The sequence below is a fragment of the Ranitomeya variabilis genome, chromosome 2, assembly GCF_051348905.1.
Source record: "Ranitomeya variabilis isolate aRanVar5 chromosome 2, aRanVar5.hap1, whole genome shotgun sequence".
Classification (NCBI taxonomy): domain Eukaryota; kingdom Metazoa; phylum Chordata; class Amphibia; order Anura; family Dendrobatidae; genus Ranitomeya; species Ranitomeya variabilis.
In genome coordinates this window covers 1081210915-1081236486 of record NC_135233.1, presented here as the reverse complement: position 1 = coordinate 1081236486, position 25572 = coordinate 1081210915, and the positions used below count along the sequence as shown (strand labels likewise).

The 25572-nt window shown below is 44.5% G+C and overlaps 1 protein-coding gene across 1 annotated transcript in view; it reads left to right on the top strand.

Moving 5' to 3' along the window:
- The window catches only part of LOC143810212 (cytochrome P450 2K4-like), a 48696-nt gene that overhangs the window by 4393 nt on the left and 18731 nt on the right, over window positions 1-25572 (top strand). The window contains exons 2-4 of the mRNA XM_077293086.1: window positions 10450-10612; window positions 14790-14939; window positions 15359-15519. Coding sequence (XP_077149201.1) covers window positions 10450-10612; window positions 14790-14939; window positions 15359-15519 — 474 coding nt within the window. The remainder of the gene's footprint in view (window positions 1-10449; window positions 10613-14789; window positions 14940-15358; window positions 15520-25572) is intronic.

The following is a 25572-nucleotide window of genomic DNA, read 5'->3' as shown; positions in this document are numbered from 1 at the left end:
TGTATATTTGGTTGATATTTTGGTCTTTTCGGACGATTGGGAGTCTCATGTGAAGCAGGTCGGAATGGTGTTCCAGGTCCTTCGTGCTAATTCCTTGTTTGTGAAGGGGTCTAAATGTCTCTTTGGAGTTCAGAAGGTTTCATTTTTGGGTTTCATTTTTTCCCCTTCTACTATCGAGATGGGCCCTGTTAAAGTTCAGGCCATTTATGATTGGACTCAGCCTACTTCTGTGAAGAGCCTTCAGAAATTCCTGGGCTTTGCTAATTTTTACCGTCGCTTCATCGCTAATTTTTCTAGTGTTGTTAAACCGTTGACTGATTTGACCAAGAAAGGTGCTGATGTGGTCAATTGGTCCTCTGCGGCCGTTGAGGCTTTTCAGGAGCTGAAGCGTCGTTTTTCTTCTGCCCCTGTGTTGTGTCAGCCAGATGTTTCGCTCCCGTTTCAGGTCGAGGTGGATGCTTCTGAGATTGGAGCAGGGGCTGTTTTGTCTCAAAGAGGTTCTGATGGCTCTGTGATGAAACCATGTGCTTTCTTTTCTAGAAAGTTTTCGCCTGCTGAGCGCAATTTTGATGTGGGCAATCGAGAGTTGTTGGCTATGAAGTGGGCGTTTGAGGAGTGGCGACATTGGCTTGAAGGAGCCAAGCATCGCGTGGTGGTCTTGATGGATCACAAGAATCTGACTTATCTCGAGTCTGCCAAGCGGTTGAATCCTAGACAGGCTCGATGGTCGCTGTTTTTCTCCCGCTTCAATTTTGTGGTTTCGTACCTTCCAGGTTCTAAGAATGTGAAGGCTGATGCCCTTTCAAGGAGTTTTGTGCCTGATTCTCCGGGAGTTCCTGAGCCGGCTGGTATTGTCAAAGAGGGGGTAATTTTGTCTGCCATCTCTCCTGATTTGCGGCGGGTGCTGCAGGAGTTTCAGGCTGATAGACCTGACCGTTGTCCAGCGGAGAAGCTGTTTGTCCCTGATAGATGGACTAGTAGAGTTATCTCTGAGGTTCATTGTTCGGTGTTGGCTGGTCATCCTGGAATCTTTGGTACCAGAGATTTGGTGGCTAGATCCTTTTGGTGGCCTTCCTTGTCACGAGATGTGCGTTCTTTTGTGCAGTCCTGTGGGACTTGTGCTCGGGCTAAGCCCTGCTGTTCTCGTGCCAGTGGGTTGCTTTTGCCCTTGCCGGTCCCGTAAAGGCCCTGGACGCATATTTCCATGGATTTTATTTCGGATCTCCCTGTCTCTCAGAGGATGTCGGTCATCTGGGTGGTTTGTGATCGCTTCTCTAAGATGGTCCATTTGGTACCTTTGCCTAAATTGCCTTCCTCCTCTGATTTGGTTCCATTGTTTTTCCAGCATGTGGTTCGTTTACATGGTATTCCGGAGAACATAGTGTCGGACAGAGGTTCCCAGTTTGTTTCAAGATTTTGGCGGTCTTTTGTGCTAAGATGGGCATTGATTTGTCTTTTTCTTCAGCTTTCCATCCTCAGACAAATGGCCAAACCGAACGAACCAATCAGACTTTGGAAACATATCTGAGATGCTTTGTTTCTACTGATCAGGATGATTGGGTGTCCTTCTTGCCTTTGGCTGAGTTCGCCCTTAATAATCGGGCCAGCTCGGCCACTTTGGTTTCGCCTTTTTTCTGTAATTCTGGTTTCCACCCTCGTTTTTCTTCAGGGCAGGTTGAGCCTTCGGACTGTCCCGGTGTGGATTCTGTGGTGGACAGGTTGCAGCGAATTTGGACTCACGTAGTGGACAATTTGACATTGTCCCAGGAGAAGGCTCAACGTTTCGCTAACCGCCGTCGCTGTGTTGGTCCCCGACTTTATGTTGGGGATTTGGTTTGGTTGTCGTCTCGTTTTGTTCCTATGAAGGTTTTGTCTCCTAAGTTTAAGCCTTATTTCATTGGTCCTTATAAGATTTCTGAAGTTCTTAATCCTGTGTCATTTCGTTTGGACCTTCCAGCTTCTTTCGCCATCCATAATGTGTTCCATAGGTCGTTATTGTGGAGATATGTGGCTCCTATGGTTCCCTCCGTTGATCCTCCTGCCCCGGTGTTGGTTGAGGGGGAGTTGGAGTATGTGGTGGAGAAGATTTTGGATTCACGTATTTCGAGACGGAAACTTCAGTACCTAGTCAAGTGGAAAGGTTATGGTCAGGAGGATAATTCCTGGGTGGTTGCCTCTGATGTTCATGCTGCCGATCTTGTTCGTGCCTTTCATTTGGCTCGTCCGGATCGGCCTGGAGGCTCTGGTGAGGGTTCGCTGACCCCTCCTCAAGGGGGGGGGTACTGTTGTGAATTCTGTTCTCGAGCTCCCTCCTGTGGTTATGAATGGTACTTCGGCGAGTTTTGTTCATGGACTCCCTCTGGTGGCTGTGAGTGGAGCTGCTGGTTCTGAGATTCATTCTCCAGCTGATCTCGTTGAGGCCTTGGCTGGCTGCTCTATTTAACTCCACTCAGATCGTTACTTGATGCCAGCTGTCAATGTCCTAGTACTGGTTCAGTTCTCTTGGATCTTTCAGATGACCTGTCTACTTCAGCAAAAGCTAAGTTTCGGCTAGCTTATTTGTTATCATTGTTTTTGTCCAGCTTGCTATCATGATTTTGTTCTGTTAGCTGGAAGCTCTGGGATACAGAGTGGCACCACCGTGCCGTGAGTCGGTACGGTGGTTTCTTTTGCACACTCTGCGTGGTTTTTTGTTAGTGTTTTATGCTGACCGCAAAGATACCTTTTCTATCCTCAGTCTGTTTAGTTAAGCCTGGCCTCCTATGCTGAAACCCAGCCTGTTTTACCCTTCTCGAACAAGCCAAATTTAACAATTCTGACTACTGTCATTTTATGTGGTAATAACTCTGAAACACTTTTGCAAATCCCAGTGATTCTGAGACACTTTTTGGTGACATATTCTGCTTCATGATAGTGGTAAAATTTGTTTGATAAGACTTGCTTTTATTTGTGAAAATATCGGAAATTTGCTGAAAATTTTAGCAATTTTCAAAATTTGAATTGTTTATTCTTATGCCCTTAAGCCCGAAAGTTATGTAACACAAAATAGTTAATACATAATATTTCCCACATGTCTACTTTACATCTGCATCATTATTGAAACACAGTTTTGTTTTGATAATAATTTAGAAAGGTTTAAAGTTCATCATCAATTTCTAATTTTTCCAACAAAATATACATTTTTTAGAAACCACATCACATTTCAAGAGACTTTGAGGGGCCTATATTACAGAAAATACCAAAGAATGACATCATTCTAAAAACTGCACTCCAAAATGTTCTCAAAACCACATTCATGAAGTTTTTTATTCAGAAACTTATTAGGAAAAAAAATGTAGCAAAAATAATCACTACCTCTTCTGACATCTCCTTTTTCAATAGTAGAAACAAAGGTAAATGGGCGTGCTCAAAATTTTCTGTGACCCATGTTTTGCGCCACATCTGGAGCGCCCACTAGGGCCATGGGGTACTCAGGCCGGGTCCAACGGTTCGTAATGGGTTAGTAAAGGCAGAAGTGACCCGGCCCGTGGCCCTGGGTGTTCAATAAAAGTAAAATTAAAGGGGAATAAAGTTTATGGGGCATTAGTTCATGAGGCCACCCGTGGCACTCGGCAACAAGGAAAATGGCTGACACTGCGGTTCAGGTTCACTGGGGCAGTTGGTGATGCATCAGAAATGTTACAGCTCTCCACGGGTAGAGCTAGGCCCCAGGCAGTTAAATAGTTAGTCAATGATGGTGAATGTGTTGTGATGCAGGGCACGTGATGCAGTAATAATTCAGAGGACACAGCAGGTTGCAGTTTCCACTTTTTACTCACAGTTCTTATATGCAGTCCCCAGCCTGCTGCTGTGTCCTCCGGGTCTGTGGTCTAGCCAACTCTCAAGTTAATTGGGGTTCACTTTCCTGAGACCCCCTTTCTTATGTGCCTTCCCTGGCCATCTCTCTGTGCTGGCTTTGCCCTCCTGCCCTGTGCCCCACACACAGTGTCTCAAGCGAGCAGCCTCGGATCGTGTCGGGCGATGTCCTCCTGGTCCCCTTGATTCTATGTGGCTGCCTTTTCGGCGAATGTGTGTGGCTGTGGCACATACAGTTACCACGGCCTCCGGCTTGCTAGCTGAGCCTTGTAATTCTCCACTAGTCTGAGGACTGGTTCCCCCACTGTGACCTGGTCCTTTCCCTGACGATAGTCGGCGTGGATTTGGGCGCCCAGGGTGGAATCCTCACTTCCCTGGCCCCTAGGACCTCTTCCTTCCTTCTCTCAGGAGATTCTCTCAGACACTTCCTCTCAATCCTTTCTCCTCTCTCACTAACTAACTCCTCCTGCTTGTTTCTATGACAACTCCTCACAACAGACTCTCTCTCCACACACACCCTCTACCTAGTTCCGCCTCCAGCCTGAGATGGGGCCCTTCCTCAATAGGGTCCGCTCAGATCCCCTGGCCTGGAGCGGGGTAGTGTTGCATGCTAGTATGGGTCTCGAGTAGTGCACCTCCTTATCCAAGAGCGGAGTACCACACCTCTGGCTGAGGTGCAGTACCTTTGTGGCAACTGGACCTTCAGGGGCGCCACATTCTCGTTAAACACAGCACGTCCGAGGGCTGGAGCAGAGTAAAATAGATATTAAAAAACATACAAATATTTTTCTGAATGCATTCAAACATGCAAAACGAGTAAACAGTCAAACATGTAACTCCATCTTCACCTTATGAGAGGTATTTTGCACTTGAACGTTACATATAGATATGAACATAGAACATAGCACTACTCTTAGTAAACTGTAAACTTTTCTCAATTGAGTTCAGCAGGTTACAGTGGGTTCCCGAGATGGGTATTCTTCTCACTGTTCTTAGTGCAATATGGGTGAACCCATCTCAAACCCCCAACGTAGTTCCTGGACGTGGCTACAGGGCATAGACGGTCACCTCGTTGGACCACTTTTTCGGCCATGCCAGGCGGTTTTTGTTCTTTGGTCTTCTGTTAAAGACATACTCGCACTCTAAAAGGGTAATGTAAAATCAACAAGGAGCACATTAAGTGCTAACTTCGTACAAAAAAAGTTCTGGCCATTCACTGTCCACGACCACTCTGTCTCTGCATTAACTAGCCTTAACAAGACTTAACCACATTACCTTTAACAAAACCTAACCAGGTTTACTTAACTTCTATATGTGGAAATATTTGCGCTGCAGGTGTATTAAGAATTCCCCCTAGAGTTGCAAATAATAACAATAATAGTTCAGGATGGCATAAAGATTTGTACCGGGAGGTAACTTGTGATATTCCTTGCACACACTTTTACCTTGCTCTAGTGTGATGGTTGTAATTTTCATGGAGCGTTGTCAAAGGTCCTTGCCGTCTTCAGATGGCCATATTAAGATGTCCAAACTTTGCTTAAATGGATCCGCAAACGTTCCAAGATGTAAGTAATGAGGTGTAAACCTGTCCCGGCCGGTGACAGGCACCTCTATTCTATTGTAAATAATTACCCGCTCACTGAACAGTGATGCGCGCTTCCAAAAGCAGCTTGCCGGCGAGGTGCAGTGAAACTGCAGGACCTCGCGTGACGTCACAATCACGTGAGGCCTCACGTGATCGGCTGAAGGGTGAGTACAGTCTGCACCATAGACCAAAATTAATCCGACGCGTTTCGGAGTCAGCAGACTCCTTCCTCAGGGATGGTATGGTGCATGACAGAAGGGTTTATATAGTGTTACAAATGGAAGCGCTACACTCATTGATTGAACGCAAAGAGTTCAATTTCGCTGTTCAGACCATTCGGAATTAACGTATTCATCTCAAATATCCATCTGCTTTCTTCTCTTGACATCTGATGTACAAAGTTTCCTTTCTGCCAGCTTTTCTTCACCACTTTAATACCCGTAACAATGGTGTCTTTTATTAGTCCTCCATGGTATTTCAAAAAGTGCTGTGACAGGGGGTGACCTTCAAATTTATTATTAATATTACGCAAATGTTCCCCGATGCGCACACTCATAGCTCTTATGGTCCGCCCTACATACCATTTCTTACACGGGCACTGGATACTATATATTACCCCCTGGGTCGAGCAACTTATGAAATCTTTAATTATTATTGTTCCTCCATCTGGATTATTAATGTTCAGTTGTTTTTTTGTATGTAATTTTTTACACGGTAAACATTTACCGCAGGGATAGAAACCAGACAAGGTATTTAATTTGTATGGCAGTCTAGGCGAAGATGGTTTACGGATTGTGGGTGCAATAATATTCCCCAGATTGTTTGCTCTTTGATAAACAAATCTGGGATACTCCGCTAGTAATTCCCCAATTATTTTATCCTCTCTCAATATATTCCAATGTTTTTTCACAATTTTTTTAAAAAAATGACTATTGGAGAGGATATTCCTATTATAACCCCATACAATTCCAATAGTCATTTTTTTTAAAAAAATTGTGAAAAAACATTGGAATATATTGAGAGAGGATAAAATAATTGGGGAATTACTAGCGGAGTACCCCAGATTTGTTTATCAAAGAGCAAACAATCTGGGGAATATTATTGCCCCCACAATCCGTAAACCATCTTCGCCTAGACTGCCATACAAATTAAATACCTTGTCTGGTTTCTATCCCTGCGGTAAATGTTTACCGTGTAAAAAATTACATACAAAAAAACAACTGAACATTAATAATCCAGATGGAGGAACAATAATAATTAAAGATTTCATAAGTTGCTGGACCCAGGGGGTAATATATGGTATCCAGTGCCCGTGTAAGAAATGGTATGTAGGGCGGACCATAAGAGCTATGAGTGTGCGCATCGGGGAACATTTGCGTAATATTAATAATAAATTTGAAGGTCACCCCCTGTCACAGCACTTTTTGAAATACCATGGAGGACTAATAAAAGACACCATTGTTACGGGTATTAAAGTGGTGAAGAAAAGCTGGCGGAAAGGAAACTTTGTACATCAGATGTCAAGAGAAGAAAGTAGATGGATATTTGAGATGAATACGTTAATTCCGAATGGTCTGAACAGCGAAATTGAACTCTGCGTTCAATCAATGAGTGTAGCGCTTCCATTTGTAACACTATATAAACCCTTCTGTCATGCACCATACCATCCCTGAGGAAGGAGTCTGCTGACTCCGAAACGCGTTGGATTAATTTTGGTCTATGGTGCAGACTGTACTCACCCTTCAGCCGATCACGTGAGGCCTCACGTGATTGTGACGTCACGCGAGGTCTTGCAGTTTCACTGCACCTCGCCGGCAAGCTGCTTTTGGAAGCGCGCATCACTGTTCAGTGAGCGGGTAATTATTTACAATAGAATAGAGGTGCCTGTCACCGGCCGGGACAGGTTTACACCTCATTACTTACATCTTGGAACGTTTGCGGATCCATTTAAGCAAAGTTTGGACATCTTAATATGGCCATCTGAAGACGGCAAGGACCTTTGACAACGCTCCATGAAAATTACAACCATCACACTAGAGCAAGGTAAAAGTGTGTGCAAGGAATATCACAAGTTACCTCCCGGTACAAATCTTTATGCCATCCTGAACTATTATTGTTATTATTTGCAACTCTAGGGGGAACTCTTAATACACCTGCAGCGCAAATATTTCCACATATAGAAGATTTATTTTGGCTTCTTTGCCTGACATTGGACTACTTGGTAGTTAGGTCCTAATATTAGCTGCAGCAGGTCCAGTTGGTACATTTGTTGTGCAGCGCCCCTAATTTTTGTTTTATCTCAGGTTTACTTAACTATTTACAGTTATGTTCTGTCACCTCTTACTTCTTCTTCCAGGACAGTTCCTCAGGCCTGCAACCTCCTTGCCAGGGAAGTTCTGGCTCCTTTGTCACATTTGGTAACTCAAATGGATCATGCCCTACCACCGTATCTGGGTAGCCTGTGTGCGTACTGTTGTTTTTGCTGTTGTTGTTGCAGAGTACGTTGCAGCAGCTGATGTTGAGGCCTCTCATTGTATTTCTGGACTGGCATCTACTGGCCTGGGTCAATGCACCTCCATGGGCATTTTCGTATGTTAAGGGCGTACCACCCGTTTTCATCCCAGTGTCAGATGTAGATAACTTGGTCTCCCAGGCATAGGTCACAATCTGGGTGTCCTTCCAGGAGGTGTTCCTCAACATCTCGCCGGGTGACAAAAATTTCTGAGACCATTCTGGGCTCCTTAATGAATCCCCAGCCTTTCTTTAGCTTAAAAGAAACCACGGTGACCTGCCTCAGTGGACCTGGTCAGCATATCTAGCTTTACATGCCTGGGCCTTGGCCTTCCTGTTCTTGTCCTCCATGGCCCTCCACTGGGCTTCACGCTCTTCTTCTTCCTGCTCACACTTGAGCACCTGCTGCTGGCGATATTCTTCCCAGCTAATTATCTCTACACAGCCCCACTCTGTCTGAGCCTCCCAGGGAACCCAATTAAATCAGTTCCCGTGTGTTCCCAGTGGAACGTCACCCATCCTTCACGCTCCTCCCGGGGCATACAGTTAGGTTGCAGCAGTACCGCCAGTTGGTCCCCGATGTCTGATGTCCGGTCCCAGGCTAGATTTTTTCATACCTGGCAGGGTCTAAGGGCTGATGGGAGCTTCAATGGGCCAACTAGGGTCTCTTTGATCACTGGGGAAGGGTTGGTCACATTACCTGCATCCATTGTTTCTCCGGTGCAGGCCTCCTCCTCCGCTGGGGTCAGGGATGCTGGTCGCGAGGCCACTCACCACTCGCACACTTTCTCCAACAATGCCTCCTTCCACGCCGACACTGTGAAGATCTGTGACCGCAGGAGCTGGTGGCTCAACTCCTCACCTCCACTGCAAAGAATTCTGAGTACATGGTAGGCAGCTGTTCTTGGTTCCCATCCCGCTGGCTGGGGGAGTCCACTTCTTCCACCCCATGCTCCTAGCAACCACTGCTTGCCAAGTTGCTTGCTGGGTTTTCTGCCATGCCCACAAGCTGTTCCCTCTCTCTCCTTCATGGGCAGTTCCTTCTTTTTCCCGCCAGCCATATTAGGAGATGGATCCATCCCTTTTTCATTGAAGTTTTTACACAGGGCGAGTACGGCATTTCACGCCATTGGCAACCTGGCCCACGATAGGCGCATGGGACCCATTTTACCCGGTCAGTATATCCTATTCGTGATGCCAGAATGGAGCACCCACTAGGGCTGTGGTGTACTCGGGCCAGGTCCAACGGTTCTTAAGGGGGTAGACACGGCAGCAGTGACCCGGTCCATGTCCCTGGGTGTCCAATAAATGTCAAATTAAAGGGGAATAAAGTTTATAGGGGATTAGTTTGTGACACCACCCGTTGCGTTTGGCAATAAGGAAAATGGCCAATGCTGTGGTACAGGTCCACTGGGGCAGTTGGTTATGCAGCAGAGTTGTTACAGCTGTCCACGCGTAGAGCTAGGCCCCAGGGGAGATAAAGAGTTAAAGTCAATGATGGTGAGTGTTGTGATGCAGAGTAGGTGACGCAGTAATAATTCACAGGACACAGCAGGGTGCAGTTTCCACAGTTTACTCACAGTTCTTATACGAAGTCCCCAGCCAGGTGCTGCATCTTCCGGGTCTGTGGTCCAGCCAGCTCTCAGGTTAATTGGGGTTCACTTTCTCGAGACCCCCTTTCTTATGTGCCTTCCCTTGCCGTCTATCTGCTCTGGCTTCGTCCTGCTCTGCGCCTCACACACAGTGTCCCAAGCCAGCAGCCTCAGATCTTGTCGGGCGACGTCCTCCTGGTCCCCTTGATTCTATGTGGCTGCCATTTCGGCGAATGTGTGTGGCTGTGGTTGTGACATGCAGAGTAACCACATCCTCCGGCTTGCTAGCTGAGCCTCGTAGTTCTCCAGTAGTGTGGGGGCCAGTTCCCCCACTGCGACCTGCTTCTTCTACCTGATGACGGTCGGCGTGGATTCAGGCGCCCAGGGTGGAATCCTCACTTCCCTGGCCCCTAAGACCCCTTCTTTCCTTCTCTCAGTAGCTTCTCTCAGACACTACCTCTTACTCCTCTCTCCTCTCTCTCACTAACTCCTCCCTCTTGATTCCATGACAACTCCTTACACCTGACATTCTCTCCACCCACAACCTCTACCTAGTTCTCCCTCCAGCCTGAGATGGGGCCCTCCTTCAATAGTGTCCGCCCAGATCCCCTGGCCTGGAGTGGTGTAGTGTTGGATGCTAGTATGGGTCTTGGGTAGTGCCCCCTCCTTACCCGAGAGCGGAGTACCACACCTCTGGGTGAGGTGCAGTAGCTCTGTGGCGACTGGACCTTCAGGGGCACCATGCATCCTTTGTCCCTCTTTCTGTATTGTGAAAGTTGGGCTGCATTATGACACTACTGTAACAACAATTATTTTTCCACTTTCTCTTCATTTCTATGTTTTATTTTATTTTTGTTTACAAAAATGTGAATATTAAAATCCTTGAAAATTTTTTATTTATTTCAGCTTGCAAAAAAATATGGCCCTGTATACAGCATCCAAATGGGTACCCTAAAAATGGTGATTCTGTCTGGGTACGAGACAGTGAAAAGTGCACTTGTGGACTATGCTGATGAATTCTCAGAAAGAGGTTATGTCCGAATATTTGAAGAAATTAACCAAGGATGGGGTACAGCTATCACACCACAATTTACTTTTTTCATACTATTATACTCATTAAGGCTAAGTTCACATTGGCGTATCTGTGCTCAGAGTATCATCTGCATGTGCAAATGCATGCCAAAACGCATTTAAACGCATGATTATGCTGCATTTTTTATCCTGTTGCACATGATGCCAAAAAAGCTGCGTGTGCATGCGTTTGTAGGGGTTTTTTGCCTGTGTTCATGTTGTTTATGTGCATGGGTTCAATATTTCCAGGAGGGCATATCTCAATGGGAGTGTTCATGGACAAGCGCAGTCCAAAGTACGCAAGTGCATGGAACGCATGCATACGCATGTCCTTGCGTACCAATAGGTTGGCATAGACAGTAATGCGTTGTTTATACGCAATCATCCGCAAGCGAACTGATGCAAACGCATGTCCCTGCATACACAATGTTAAAAATAGGTACACAAGACGCATGCGGATCTATGGAGATCTGTACGATGCGCATCAGATAAGCTAATGTGAACCCAGCCTTATTGAAAAAGCTTTCCAAGCTAAATGCTTATTCTGCAATCCCTACTAATTAATTATGTAGTGCTGTTGCATTAAACTACCATTATCACCATATTTACAATTTTTCAGCTTCTTTCCGGTCCTCTCGTGGGTCAACTGACCTGAGAAAATGCTCTCTGGACCACAAAGGAGTTTATGTTTGAACCGAAAGTCGCTTTCTCAATGTTGGTTTATGGTGCCTTGTTTGGAGGACAATTGCAGCAGTCTCTGTGTGCAAGGGCAAAGCTGAGGACTGCCCACATGATCAACAAGAGGAGTGGAGCCATGCTGGAAACTGGGGAAGATAGCGATCAGAATGTATTCTAATATACCGGCACTATATTACCTATACAGTACATTTACTGTATGGAAAAAAATATTGCTATGAGAGCTTCCTTATGTTTTGTTTTAAGTTTTAGATGCTTATAACTGATTAGTTTGTCCTATTGACCCGTCCGTTTAAGATTGACTCATTATTTTAACCTAATTTTTAACTTTTCAATAATTAAACTGCCATGTGCAAAACCCAACCTCTGGGATCATCTCCAAATTATGGCAAAAGCAGTACATGACATTATATATAGTCCAAAAACAGATTAAAAAGGTAGCACTCACTCAGGACCCGTGGAAGCACAGCTAGTGCGAAACGGCTGTCGTCCACAGAGGGTATGCACTCCTCTCCTGCTGTTCCCGTGTTATGGACTAAATAAAGGAATGTTTTACTGGATGGTTAATACCACCTTTTTTTTCTGTTTTTGGACTATGAATCATTTTTTTATGTGCACCCGTATTCCTTCAATTGTCTGATGTCTGGAGTTCGACATTCGGCACCTCCCCCAATCAGCTGTTCCCGATGCTGAACACGAATGGAAGTGCTCAATTATGGAGCTGCACAGCAAATTTTTTTCAACTATAATGCAACCATGGCCGGGTACTGCATATCCAACCCCTATTCAAATAAATATGGGGCAGATGTGAAGTATATACGTCAATGATTAAAACATAACCTTTAATATGATGCTAAAAGGTAAAAACAGTACAATCACCAAAAGAAAGTGCAAAGTGCATATAGTAAACGAACAATACTAAGCAACCAATGGATTGCACCAGGACTAAAATGTAAGGGTTTTTTATCCAGGTTTCAAAACCCTAGTCCTTAATTGGACCTGCCTACAAGTAGCTTACACAATTCTCCAGCTACATGTAATAAACACTTATTTCACCATCCGGTGTGCGGTCCTCTATATGGTGCAGACCATTCCAAGGTAATCCACTCATGCACTAGGCTGTGCAGATCATACCATCATCATTTGTCCACATATTATATCAGCCAAAAAATGAGTGTGATTCCACCTTATCACAAAAATAGAACAACCACTGTCGCCGTTACCCTAGACTACAGGGTTTATCAAACCCCAGTCTATATCGGGTTAACAAGATCCCAGGATGAATCACTAGGCAACCCCTATTATTACATGGACACCCTACTGGGCCCCTCTGGGTGTCTGCCAAAGAGAGTCCCATACTCTTGGCTCCAAACACTTCATCCTGAGAAAAAACAGACTGGCATATACAGTATAAACAGAATGATCTCACCCGCCCGGGTGCTAATTCTGATATGATCACTGCTCCTGTATCGGCGGTGGATCCTTCTTGCGCGTCAAGGACAGTGTCTGTGGGACGGCATAATCACTTTAACCCCAATGGTATCCCCTGATGAGCTAGATGAAACACGTCGGCACCAAGAAAGGGTGAAAGGATCCACCGCTGATACAGGAGCAGTGATCATATCAGAATTAGCATCCGGACGGATGAGATTGTTCTGCTTAGTGTTGTTCATTTACTATATGCACCTTGCACTTTCTTTTGGTAATTGTACTGTTTTTACCTTTTAGCATCGTATTAAAGGTTATGTTTTAATCCTTGACGTATGTACAAAAAATTAATTGGGTTATACCATAGGCTGAAATTGGCAGATGTGAAGTAACCAGCAGTAGCCACCATGAAGATCATGGAGTTGTTCTGTGCAGCTCCGCACTTTTGCCTGTGGCCAGCACTGGAAAGAGCTGATCGGTGGATGTGCAGAGTTTTGCGCTCCTCCCTGATGAGGTATTGACGGTCCATACTAATGATGCGCCTGATGAAGCCATATCTCTGTTAATGATCATATCACAATATGGCTAGTGCTTCACCGCAACATTTGCCGCATTGCAGCAATTCTCAGAAATATTTTAGAGGTCTAATTTTTCTTTGATTGAAAAAGACAAGTTGCACAAACATTGCATGAGAACTGCATTAAAGTCTATGGCAAAAGTGTAGTGGAGCGCCCCCCAGACACAGGGCCACAGAGTACTCAGCACCGGGTCTCTCTTTTGTGTTTCTGGCGATGTCACGGTGGCTAGACCCCGGTCCGCGACCCTGCTAAGGGGCGTCCAATGAAAGATGTAGGTGGTGGTGCATGGTGCAGATGACGATGAATAACGAGGACACAGGGTTGCAGTCTCTTTAACTCTTTACTGAAGGCTTCAGGATCCTCAATCCAGAGAACTGCTAACCGAGCTGGCTGAGACCGGCCGGTCCGATGGCACATCCAGAGTTCCCTTTGCAGGTGGAAATCAGTGCCTACCAACTAGCGCTGTGTGTTGTAGTCCTTCCCTGCTGAGCACCACAGGATAGTCCTCACAACTGTTGTGTCTGTTTCTGATGTTCCCTCACAACTGATTCTGATGTTCTTCTCCGTCCCCCAGATGATATGGCTAGGACGCACCCGTATGACGGGTAGGCCTGGAGTTCTTCCGGGACCCTAGAGTCGCCCCTCTCCCACTGTTGCCCCCTATGTCTGCTTAGGTGATTTAGGTGAGACAGCCCGCCTATAACTGACTGTCCTGCCACTGTTTAAAGTAATGCTTGGAGCCCAATACATCCTCGGCATTCCGGCCACCGGCTACGCGCCTCAGTAGGATGTTACCTCGGTCTTACAGCACGACTCCTACTGGCTTTATCTCCCTGTTGCTTTGATCTCATTTCTCACTCTTCACAATAAACCTCACTTCTTGTCCTTTCTTGAGATACCACCGCAATATCGTGCAGGCGCGGTTCATTAACGTTCTCTCTGGTTCGCTAGGTCTCTGCCAGGATCCCACCCCTGACAGGGACCCCCCTGAGTCTCCCCCCGCAACACCCTCTGCCACAGGATGTTGCCTGTTCAATCCCCAGTCAGCTTCTCTCTAACTTTTGGTCCATCCCCCAGTTTTACCAGATTGTGAGGAGTGGCCTAATACATAGTGCCCTTTGCTCCCCCTGGAGGCCAGACTGTGAAGTGTTTTGGTGTCTGTGATACCTGGTCAGGTGAACTCCTTAGGTGCCATCAGACGTACCAGCACTCCCCTTAGCGGCGGAGCGCCAGTACTGCAACAACCAGGACTCTGGGGCGCTGCACTAGTATGCTCCTTGCAAAAAGACACTGAAAATTCAAAACATTTGGAAACATTTGTGACTCGGTGTCGCTGTCACAGCAAGTTACAGTTCACACCATGGCATCATAGAAAATAATTTCATCCAATGTTGCAATGTGTCAATTCAATTGCAGTGTTGCACGACACACGTCCAATGTTAGATTACTTTTCTTTTCTTTTTTCTTTAAAAGGCGTCCCATTCTCTCATGGTGAGAACTGGAAAGCAATGAGAAGATTCACATTATCTACGTTAAGAGACTTCGGTATGGGCAAGAAGACAATAGAGGATCGGATTATTGAGGAATGTGGATTTCTAACTAGGAAATTGGAATCATTGGAAGGTATAAGAATATAAATAATAGGCATTTTGCACAATCTACACCTGGAATTGTTTTTTCACTAGATTTCGTGATGGGACATGACTAAGACATGTTATACTCTACTTCAGTGATGGAGAAGATTTTTTCTGCCAGGGGCCATTTGAATATATATTCTATCATTCGGCGACCAAGCAAAATTATCAACTTTAATTTTGCCCTGTTCTGTTTGGTCAAACATATAGTTAACTCCCCTCTAATGTGACACCCACACAAAACTAAACAGAAGAAGCTGGATTTTTTTTTTTGTAATTATTTAAATTTAAGAAGGAATCTCCTTTGACTTAATGACTATTTCCTGGAGATGATGGGTTATGTTTACTGAAATTAAAACTAAGTTTCAAATTGTATATTGTTATGTATTTTTTATTTTTACTGTACAGGTAAACCTACTGAACTGACCACAAAAACAAATTTCGCCATCGGGAATATAATCATATCCATTATCCTTGGTCACCGACTTGACTATGAAGATCCTGCTCTGTTCAAAGTAATGACAAATATAGATGAAAATATGAGACTTCTTGGGAGCTCATCAATTACGGTAATACGATGCAGATCTATTATCTCTTTATTATTAATATTCGATTATAGAGATGAGCAAATTGATTCAAATTGGATCAAATTGGCAAATTGAAACAATTTTCAAATTGATTTGCGCAAATTGTTCCAACACAAAGCAAAAAATTGCATAAGTCAGAGAAGGTTCATGAGACCTCAGATGCAGCCATATAGACTTCCCCATAATGCCTTTCAGCTTACACTTCACATCATAAAGCAGAGCCAATCAGGAGGGACTATAATCGCCTGTATAAAAGCTGAAGCAGAGAATGCAGCAAATATTTTAGAGTGAATCTGTATACTGAGAGATCACAACTTTTTTGAAGATACAATTTATCATCACTCTCCATCCGGTATCCAGGCTATAAAATAGGTTGCTCATTCCATGTCATGAACACTTGGCACAGTCCTTAAAAATCATGGAGGTCATGCAAAATACCATATGTAGCCAGTTTTGATGTGAGGTGTGTTCATTTTTTAATCAAATAAATTTAGTTAAGTTGACTATTTCGAAATAAAAGTTATATTATTAACCTTCTTTTTATGTAATGGATTAAAACATTTTTTCTTTAAATTGCAGAATTGTAAAAGTTTTTGAAATTGCACTTGTATTCATTGAGATAATGATTAAAAAAGCAGGTGTACTCATTTATGCTAAGCACTGTATATATATTTATGTACGCACAGAAAAAAATATATACACTGCAAAAAATTATATATATATATATATATATATATATATATATATATATATATATATATATATATATATATATATATATTGATATATAAGAGACCACCACATCAAAACCCTGTCATGGGCAGCCCAATCTCCAGACCTGAACCCCATTGAAAACCTCTGGAATGTAATCAAGAGGATGATGGATAGTCACAAGCCATCAAACAAAGAAGAACTGCTGACATTTTTGTGCCAGAAGCAGTGTGAAAGACTCGTGGAAAGCATGCCAAGATGCATGAAAGCTGTGATTAAAAATCATGGTTATTCCACAAAATATTGAATTCTGATCTCAATCTAAGTTAAAACATGAGTATTGTTGTTTCTAAATGATTAGGAACTTGCTTTCTTTGCATTATTTGAGGTCTGAAAGTACTGGTTTTTTTTCACCATTGTTCTTTGTCATAAAAAATTTGGAGACATGTTGTCAGAAGTTTATAGAATAAAAGAACAATTTACATTTCACTCAAAAATATACCTATAAAGAGAAAAATCAGACAAACTGAACATTTTGCAGTGGTCTCTTAGAAAGAAGCAACTTGAAAAGTGATTTTCCCAGTGACATTTTCAAAATTTTTTCATGTTACAAACACATACTTAAATGTATTTTATTGGGATTTTATGGAATAACAGCACAAAGTAATAAGTATTAGTGAAATGTAAAGAAAACTTTGCATGGTTTTCTAACTATTTAAAAAATAGAAATCTAAAAACTGTGCAGTGAATTTGCATACAGTCCCACTGAGTCAATTCTTTGTACAATCATCTATCACTGCAATTAATGCTGACAGTTTTTTGGGGTCTGTCCCTACCAGATTTGTACATCTAGACATGACATTTTGCCCTTTCTTCTTTGCATACTCGCTCTTGCTCAGTGAGATTGGATGGAGACGCCTGTGAACAGAAATTTTCATGTCTTGTCACAGATTTTCAATGGGATTTAGGACTGGATTGTGACTGTGCCATTCAAACACATGAATATGCATTGATATAAACCATTTATTGTAGCTCTGGGAAGATGTTTTGGGTCGTTGTCCTGCTGAAAGGTAAACCTACACCCAGTCACAAGTCTTTTGCAGTCTCCAACAGTTTTTCTCCAGGATTGCCCTGTACGTATTTAGCTTCATCCATCTTCCCATCAACTCTGACCAACACAGCGTAATGCTACCACCCCTGTCATGGTTCTCAATGGCAAGAGACCGTAGTAAAGCATACAAAAGGACTAGCTCTTGGAAGATGGGAACTCGAGCTGACTGTGAGCTAAACCTACCGCACAACTAACAGTGGCCGGGTAGCGTGTCTACGTTTTATCCCTAGACGCCCAGCGCCAGCCGGAGAACTGACTGACCCTAGCAGAGGAAAATACAGACCTGGCTTACCTCTAGAGAAATGTTCCCCAAAAGGCAGACAGTAGCCCCCACATATAATGTCGGTGATTTTAGAGGAAATTGACATACGAAGTATGAAGATAGGTTTAGCAAATTGAGGTCCGCTTACTAGATAGTGGGAAGACAGAAAAGGGAACTACACAGTCAGCTGAAAACCCTTTCAAAACACCATCCTGAAATTACTTTAAGACTCTAATATCAACTCATGACACCAGAGTGGCAATTTCAGCTCACAAGAGCTTCCAGCCTCAGAAATATTCAAACACAGAGAACTGGAACAAAAATGCAAAACAAACTTAGGACTACAAGTCCAACTTAGCTGATTGTAGTCTAGGAGCAGGAACATGCAACAGAAAGGCTTCTGGTAACATTGTTGGCCGGCATAGAAATGACTGAGGAGCAAGGCTAAATAGACAACTCCCACATCCTGATGGAAACAGGTGAACAGAGGCGATGAAGCACACAAGTTCAGTACCACAAGTGACCACCGGGGGAGCCCAGAAACCAAATTCACAACAGTACCCCCCCTCAAGGAGGGGGCACCGAACCCTCACCAGAACCACCAGGGCGATCAGGATGAGCCCTATGAAAGGCACGGACCAAGTCGGAGGCATGAACATCAGAGGCTGTCACCCAAGAATTATCCTCCTGACCGTAGCCCTTCCACTTGACCAAATACTGAAGTCTCCGTCTGGAAACATGGGAGTCCAAGATCTTCTCGACAACGTACTCCAACTCACCCTCAACCAACACCGGAGCAGGAGGCTCAACGGAAGGCACAACCGGTACCTCATACCTGCGCAACAATGACCGATGGAAGACATTATGAATAGAAAAAGATGCAGGGAGGTCCAAACGAAAGGACACAGGGTTAAGAATCTCCAATATCTTGTACGGGCCGATGAACCGAGGCTTAAACTTAGGAGAAGAAACCTTCATAGGGACAAAACGAGAAGACAACCACACCAAGTCCCCAACACAAAGACGAGGACCAACACGACGACGGCGGTTGGCAAAATGCTGAGTCTTCTCCTGGGACAACTTCAAATTGTCCACCACATGCCCCCAAATCTGATGCAACCTCTCCACCACAGCATCCACTCCAGGACAATCCAAAGACTCCACCTGACCGGAAGAGAAACGAGGATGAAACCCCGAATTACAGAAGAAAGGAGAAACCAAGGTGGCAGAACTAGCCTGATTATTGAGGGCAAACTCCGCCAAGGGCAAAAAGGCAACCCAATCATCCTGATCCGCAGACACAAAACACCTCAAATAAGTCTCCAAGGTCTGATTAGTTCGCTCGGTCTGGCCATTAGTCTGAGGATGGAAAGCAGACGAAAAAGACAAATCAATGCCCATCCTAGCACAGAACGCTCGCCAAAATCTAGACACGAATTGGGTTCCCCTGTCAGACACGATATTCTCCGGAATACCATGCAAGCGAACCACATTTTGAAAAAACAGAGGAACCAGCTCGGATGAGGAAGGCAATTTAGGCAAGGGGACCAAATGGACCATCTTAGAGAAACGGTCACACACCACCCAGATGACAGACATCTTCTGAGAAACAGGGAGATCAGAAATAAAATCCATGGAGATGTGAGTCCAAGGCCTCTTCGGAATAGGCAAAGATAACAACAATCCACTAGCCCGAGAACAACAAGGCTTGGCCCGAGCACAAACATCACAAGACTGCACAAAACCTCGCACATCTCGCGACAGGGAAGGCCACCAGAAGGACCTAGCCACCAAATCCCTGGTACCAAAGATTCCAGGATGACCAGCTAACGCAGAAGAATGGACCTCCGAGATGACTCTACTGGTCCAATCATCAGGAACAAACATTCTACCAGGCGGGCAACGATCAGGTCTATCCGCCTGAAACTCCTGCAAGACCCGTCGCAAGTCTGGGGAAACAGCAGATAATATCACTCCATCCTTAAGGATACCTGTAGGTTCAGAATTACCAGGGGAATCAGGCTCAAAACTCCTAGAAAGGGCATCCGCCTTCACATTTTTAGAACCCGGTAGGTAAGAAACCACAAAATTAAACCGAGAGAAAAATAACGACCAGCGCGCCTGTCTAAGATTCAGGCGCCTGGCAGACTCAAGATAAATCAAATTCTTGTGGTCGGTCAATACCACCACCTGATGTCTAGCCCCCTCAAGCCAATGACGCCACTCCTCAAAAGCCCACTTCATAGCCAAGAGCTCCCGATTACCAATATCATAATTTCGCTCAGCGGGCGAAAATTTACGAGAAAAGAACGCGCAAGGTCTCATCACGGAGCAGTCGGAACTTTTCTGCGACAAAACCGCCCCAGCTCCGATTTCTGAAGCGTCGACCTCAACCTGAAAAGGAAGAGTAACATCAGGCTGACGCAATACAGGGGCGGAAGAAAAGCGGCGCTTAAGCTCCCGAAAGGCCTCCACAGCAGCAGGGGACCAATCAGCAACATCAGCACCCTTCCTAGTCAAATCAGTCAACGGTTTAGCAACATCAGAAAAACCAGTTATAAATCGACGATAAAAATTAGCAAAGCCCAAAAACTTCTGAAGGCTCTTAAGAGAAGAGGGTTGCGTCCAATCACAAATAGCCTGAACCTTGACAGGGTCCATCTCAATGGAAGAGGGGGAAAAAATGTACCCCAAAAACGAAATCTTTTGAACCCCAAAAACGCACTTAGAACCCTTTACACACAAGGAATTAGAGCGCAAAACCTGAAAAACCTTCCTGACCTGTTGGACATGAGAGTCCCAGTCGTCCGAAAAAATCAAAATATCATCCAGATACACAATCATAAATTTATCCAAATATTCACGGAAAATGTCATGCATAAAAGACTGAAAGACTGAAGGGGCATTTGAAAGACCAAAAGGCATTACTAAATACTCAAAATGGCCCTCAGGCGTATTAAATGCGGTTTTCCACTCATCTCCCTGCTTAATTCGCACTAAATTATACGCCCCACGAAGATCAATCTTAGAGAACCACTTGGCCCCCTTTATTCGAGCAAACAAATCAGTAAGCAGTGGCAAAGGATACTGATATTTAACCGTGATTTTATTCAAAAGCCGATAATCAATACACGGCCTCAAAGAGCCATCTTTTTTAGATACAAAGAAAAAACCGGCTCCCAAGGGAGATGACGAAGGACGAATATGTCCCTTTTCCAAGGACTCCTTAATATATTCCCGCATAGCAGCATGTTCAGGCACAGATAGATTAAATAAACGACCCTTTGGAAACTTACTGCCCGGAACCAGATCTATTGTACAATCGCAATCTCTGTGCGGAGGTAGTGAACCAAGTTTAGGCTCCTCAAAAACGTCACGATAATCAGATAAAAATTCCGGAATCTCAGAGGGAATAGATGACGAAATGGAAACCAAAGGTACGTCCCCATGAGTCCCCTGACATCCCCAGCTTAACACAGACATTGCTTTCCAGTCGAGGACTGGGTTATGAGATTGCAGCCATGGCAATCCAAGCACCAACACATCATGTAGATTATACAACACAAGGAAGCGAATAATCTCCTGGTGATCCGGATTAATACGCATAGTTACTTGTGTCCAGTATTGTGGTTTATTACTAGCCAATGGCGTGGAGTCAATACCCTTCAGAGGTATAGGAACTTCCAGAGGCTCTAAATTAAACCCACAGCGTTTGGCAAAGGACCAATCCATAAGACTCAAAGCGGCGCCAGAGTCGACATAGGCGTCCGCGGTAATAGACGATAAAGAGCAAATCAGGGTCACAGATAGAATAAACTTGGACTGTAAAGTACCAATTGAAACAGACTTATCAACCTTCTTAGTACGTTTAGAGCATGCTGATATAACATGAGTTGAATCGCCACAATAGAAGCATAACCCATTTTTTCGCCTAAAATTCTGTCGTTCGCTTCTGGACAGAATTCTATCACATTGCATAATCTCTGGCGCCTTCTCAGTAGACACCGCCAAATGGTGCACAGGTTTGCGCTCCCGCAAACGCCGATCAATCTGAATAGCCATTGTCATGGACTCATTCAGACCTGCAGGCACAGGGAACCCCACCATAACATCTTTAATGGCATCAGAGAGACCCTCTCTGAAATTCGCCGCCAGGGCGCACTCATTCCACTGAGTAAGCACAGACCACTTACGAAATTTTTGGCAGTATATTTCAGCCTCATCTTGCCCTTGAGACAGGGCCATCAAGGCTTTTTCAGCCTGAATCTCTAACTGAGGTTCCTCATAAAGCAACCCCAAAGCCAGGAAAAACGCATCCACATTGAGCAACGCAGGATCCCCTGGTGCCAAAGCAAATGCCCAATCCTGAGGGTCGCCCCGGAGCAAGGAAACTACAATCCTGACCTGCTGTGCAGGATCTCCAGCGGAGCGAGATCTCAGAGACAAAAATAAATTACAATTATGTTTGAAATTCTGGAAGCGAGATCTATCCCCGGAGAAAAATTCAGGCAAAGGTACTCTAGGTTCAGATATAGGAGCATGAATTACAAAATCCTGTAAACTTTGAACCTTCATAGCGAGATTATTCAAACCAGTAGCTAAACTCTGAGGATCCATTTTCATCAGGTGAAATCAGAACCATTCAAGGATTAGAAGGAGAGAGAGACGAAGGCTGCAGTAAGCAGAGATGCTAGTGAATCAACTAATGAGCAAACTCAGGGAAAAGAAAAAAAAATTCTCTGCAGACTTCTTTTCTCTCCTTTCTTCTGCCAATTATTTTAACCCTTGGCCGGCCAAACTGTCATGGTTCTCAATGGCAAGAGACCGTAGTAAAGCATACAAAAGGACTAGCTCTTGGAAGATGGGAACTCGAGCTGACTGTGAGCTAAACCTACCGCACAACTAACAGTGGCCGGGTAGCGTGTCTACGTTTTATCCCTAGACGCCCAGCGCCAGCCGGAGAACTGACTGACCCTAGCAGAGGAAAATACAGACCTGGCTTACCTCTAGAGAAATGTTCCCCAAAAGGCAGACAGTAGCCCCCACATATAATGTCGGTGATTTTAGAGGAAATTGACATACGAAGTATGAAGATAGGTTTAGCAAATTGAGGTCCGCTTACTAGATAGTGGGAAGACAGAAAAGGGAACTACACAGTCAGCTGAAAACCCTTTCAAAACACCATCCTGAAATTACTTTAAGACTCTAATATCAACTCATGACACCAGAGTGGCAATTTCAGCTCACAAGAGCTTCCAGCCTCAGAAATATTCAAACACAGAGAACTGGAACAAAAATGCAAAACAAACTTAGGACTACAAGTCCAACTTAGCTGATTGTAGTCTAGGAGCAGGAACATGCAACAGAAAGGCTTCTGGTAACATTGTTGGCCGGCATAGAAATGACTGAGGAGCAAGGCTAAATAGACAACTCCCACATCCTGATGGAAACAGGTAAACAGAGGCGATGAAGCACACAAGTTCAGTACCACAAGTGACCACCGGGGGAGCCCAGAAACCAAATTCACAACACACCCCCATGTCTGACAGTAGGGATGGTGTTTTCAGCATGATGTGCAGTGTAAAATTTCTACCAAACATTGCATCTTGAAGTTAACTCAAAAAATTCTCATTTGGTCTCATCTCATCAGAGCTCTTTTTTCCACATGCTTTTTTGAAAAGTTTACATGATGTGAATTCTTTTCAAGGCACTGTATATACAGTATATAATAATAATAATAATAATTTTTATTTATATAGCGCCAACATATTCCGCAGCGCTTTACAACTTATAGAGGGGACTTGTACAGACAATAGACATTACAGCATAACAAAAATCACAGTTCAAAACAGATACCAGTAGGAATGAGGGCCCTGCTCGCAAGCTTACAAACTATGAGGAAAAGGGGAGACACGAGAGGTGGATGGTAACAATAGCTTTAGTTATTTGGACCAGCCATAGTGTAAGGTTCGGGTGTTCATGTAAAGCTGCATGAACCAGTTAACAGCCTAAGTATGTAGCAGTACAGACACAGAGGCTATTAACTGCATAAAGTGTATGAGAACACGATGCAAGGAACCTGATTATGTGTTTTGTTTTTGTTTTTTCTATTTTTAATAGGCCACACAGGGGTAGTTAGGTTAATGCGTTGAGGCGGTAGGCCAGTCTGAACAAATGCGTTTTTATGGCACGCTTAAAAATGTGGGGATTGGGGATTAATCGTATTAACCTAGGTAGTGCATTCCAAAGAATCGGCGCAGCACGTGTAAAGTCTTGGAGACGGGAGTGGGAGGTTCTGATTATTGAGGATGCTAACCTGAGGTCATTAGCGGAGCGGAGGGCACGGGTAGGGTGGTAGACTGAGACCAGAGAGGAGATGTAGGGTGGTGCTGAGCCATGGAGTGCTTTGTGGATGAGGGTAGTAGTTTTGTACTGGATTCTGGAGTGGATGGGTAGCCAGTGTAATGACTGGCACAAGGTAGAGGCATCGGTGTAACGGTTGGTGAGGAATATGATCCTGGCAGCAGCATTCAGGACAGATTGGAGCGGGGAGAGTTTGGTAAGAGGGAGGCATATTAGTAGAGAGTTACAATAGTCCAGACTGGAATGAATAAGAGAAACAGTAAGAGTTTTTGCAGAGTCGAAAGTAAGAAAAGGGCGAATTCTAGAAATGTTTTTGAGATGCAGATAAGAAGAGCGAGCCAGTGATCGGATGTGGGGGGTGAATGAAAGCTCGGAATCAAGGATGACCCCAAGGCAGCGGGCATGTTGCTTTGGAGTAATGGTGGAACCACACACGGAGATGGCAATGTCAGGCAAAAGTAGGTTAGTAGAGGGAGAGAACACGAGGAGTTCAGTTTTTGACAGGTTCAGTTTCAGATAGAGGGAGGACATGATGTTAGAGACAGCGGTAAGACAATCACTGGTGTTTTCTAAGAAGGTCGGAGTGAAAGCAGGAGAAGAGGTGTATAATTGGGTGTCGTCAGCATAGAGATGGTACTGGAAACCAAATCTACTGATTGTTTGTCCAATAGGGGCAGTATACAAAGAGAAGAGGAGGGGGCCTAGGACTGATCCTTGAGGAACCCCAACAGTAAGGGGAAGGTGAGAGGAGGAGGAACCAGCAAAACATACAGTGAAGGATCGGTCAGAAAGATAGGAGGAGAACCAAGAGAGAACGGTGTCCTTGATGCCAATGGAGCGGAGCATAGTGAGGAGGAGCTGATGATCCACAGTGTCGAATGCTGTGGAAAGATCCAAGAGAATTAGCATGGAGTAGTGACAATTAGATTTAGCTGTTAGGAGGTCATTAGAGACTTTAGTGAGGGCAGTTTCAGTAGAGTGTAAAGAGCGGAAGCCAGATTGAAGAGGGTCGAGAAGAGAGTTATCTGAGAGATAGCGGGTAAGACGGGAGTGGACCAGGCATTCCAGGAGTTTAGAGATGAAGGGAAGATTAGAGACAGGTCTATAATTAGCGGCACAGTTTTGGTCGAGGGAGGGTTTTTTAAGTAATGGATGTATGATGGCATGCTTAAATGAGGAGGGAAAAATACCGGAAGTGAGGGAAAGGTTGAATATTTTTGTTATGTGAGAGGTGACAGCCGGGGAAAGGGACTGGAGGAGATGTGACGGAATGGGGTCACTGGTGCAAGTGGTCGGGCGAGAAGATGCAAGGAGCCTGCTTACTTCTTCTTCAGTAACTGGTTCAAAGTCAGAGAGTGAACTAGATGCAGTGGGGGAGGGAGGACAGTGCCTGGTATGAAGAGATTGGGAGATGATTTCCTGTCGAATGTGCTCAATTTTTTCTTTGAAGTAATTGGCCAGATCGTCAGCGCGGAGATCTGTGGTTGGGGCCTGCTCTCTTGGGTTGAGTAGGGACTGGAAAGTGTTGAAGAGACGTTTAGGGTTATTGGACAGTGAGGTGATGAGGGTGTTGAAATAGGTTTGTTTG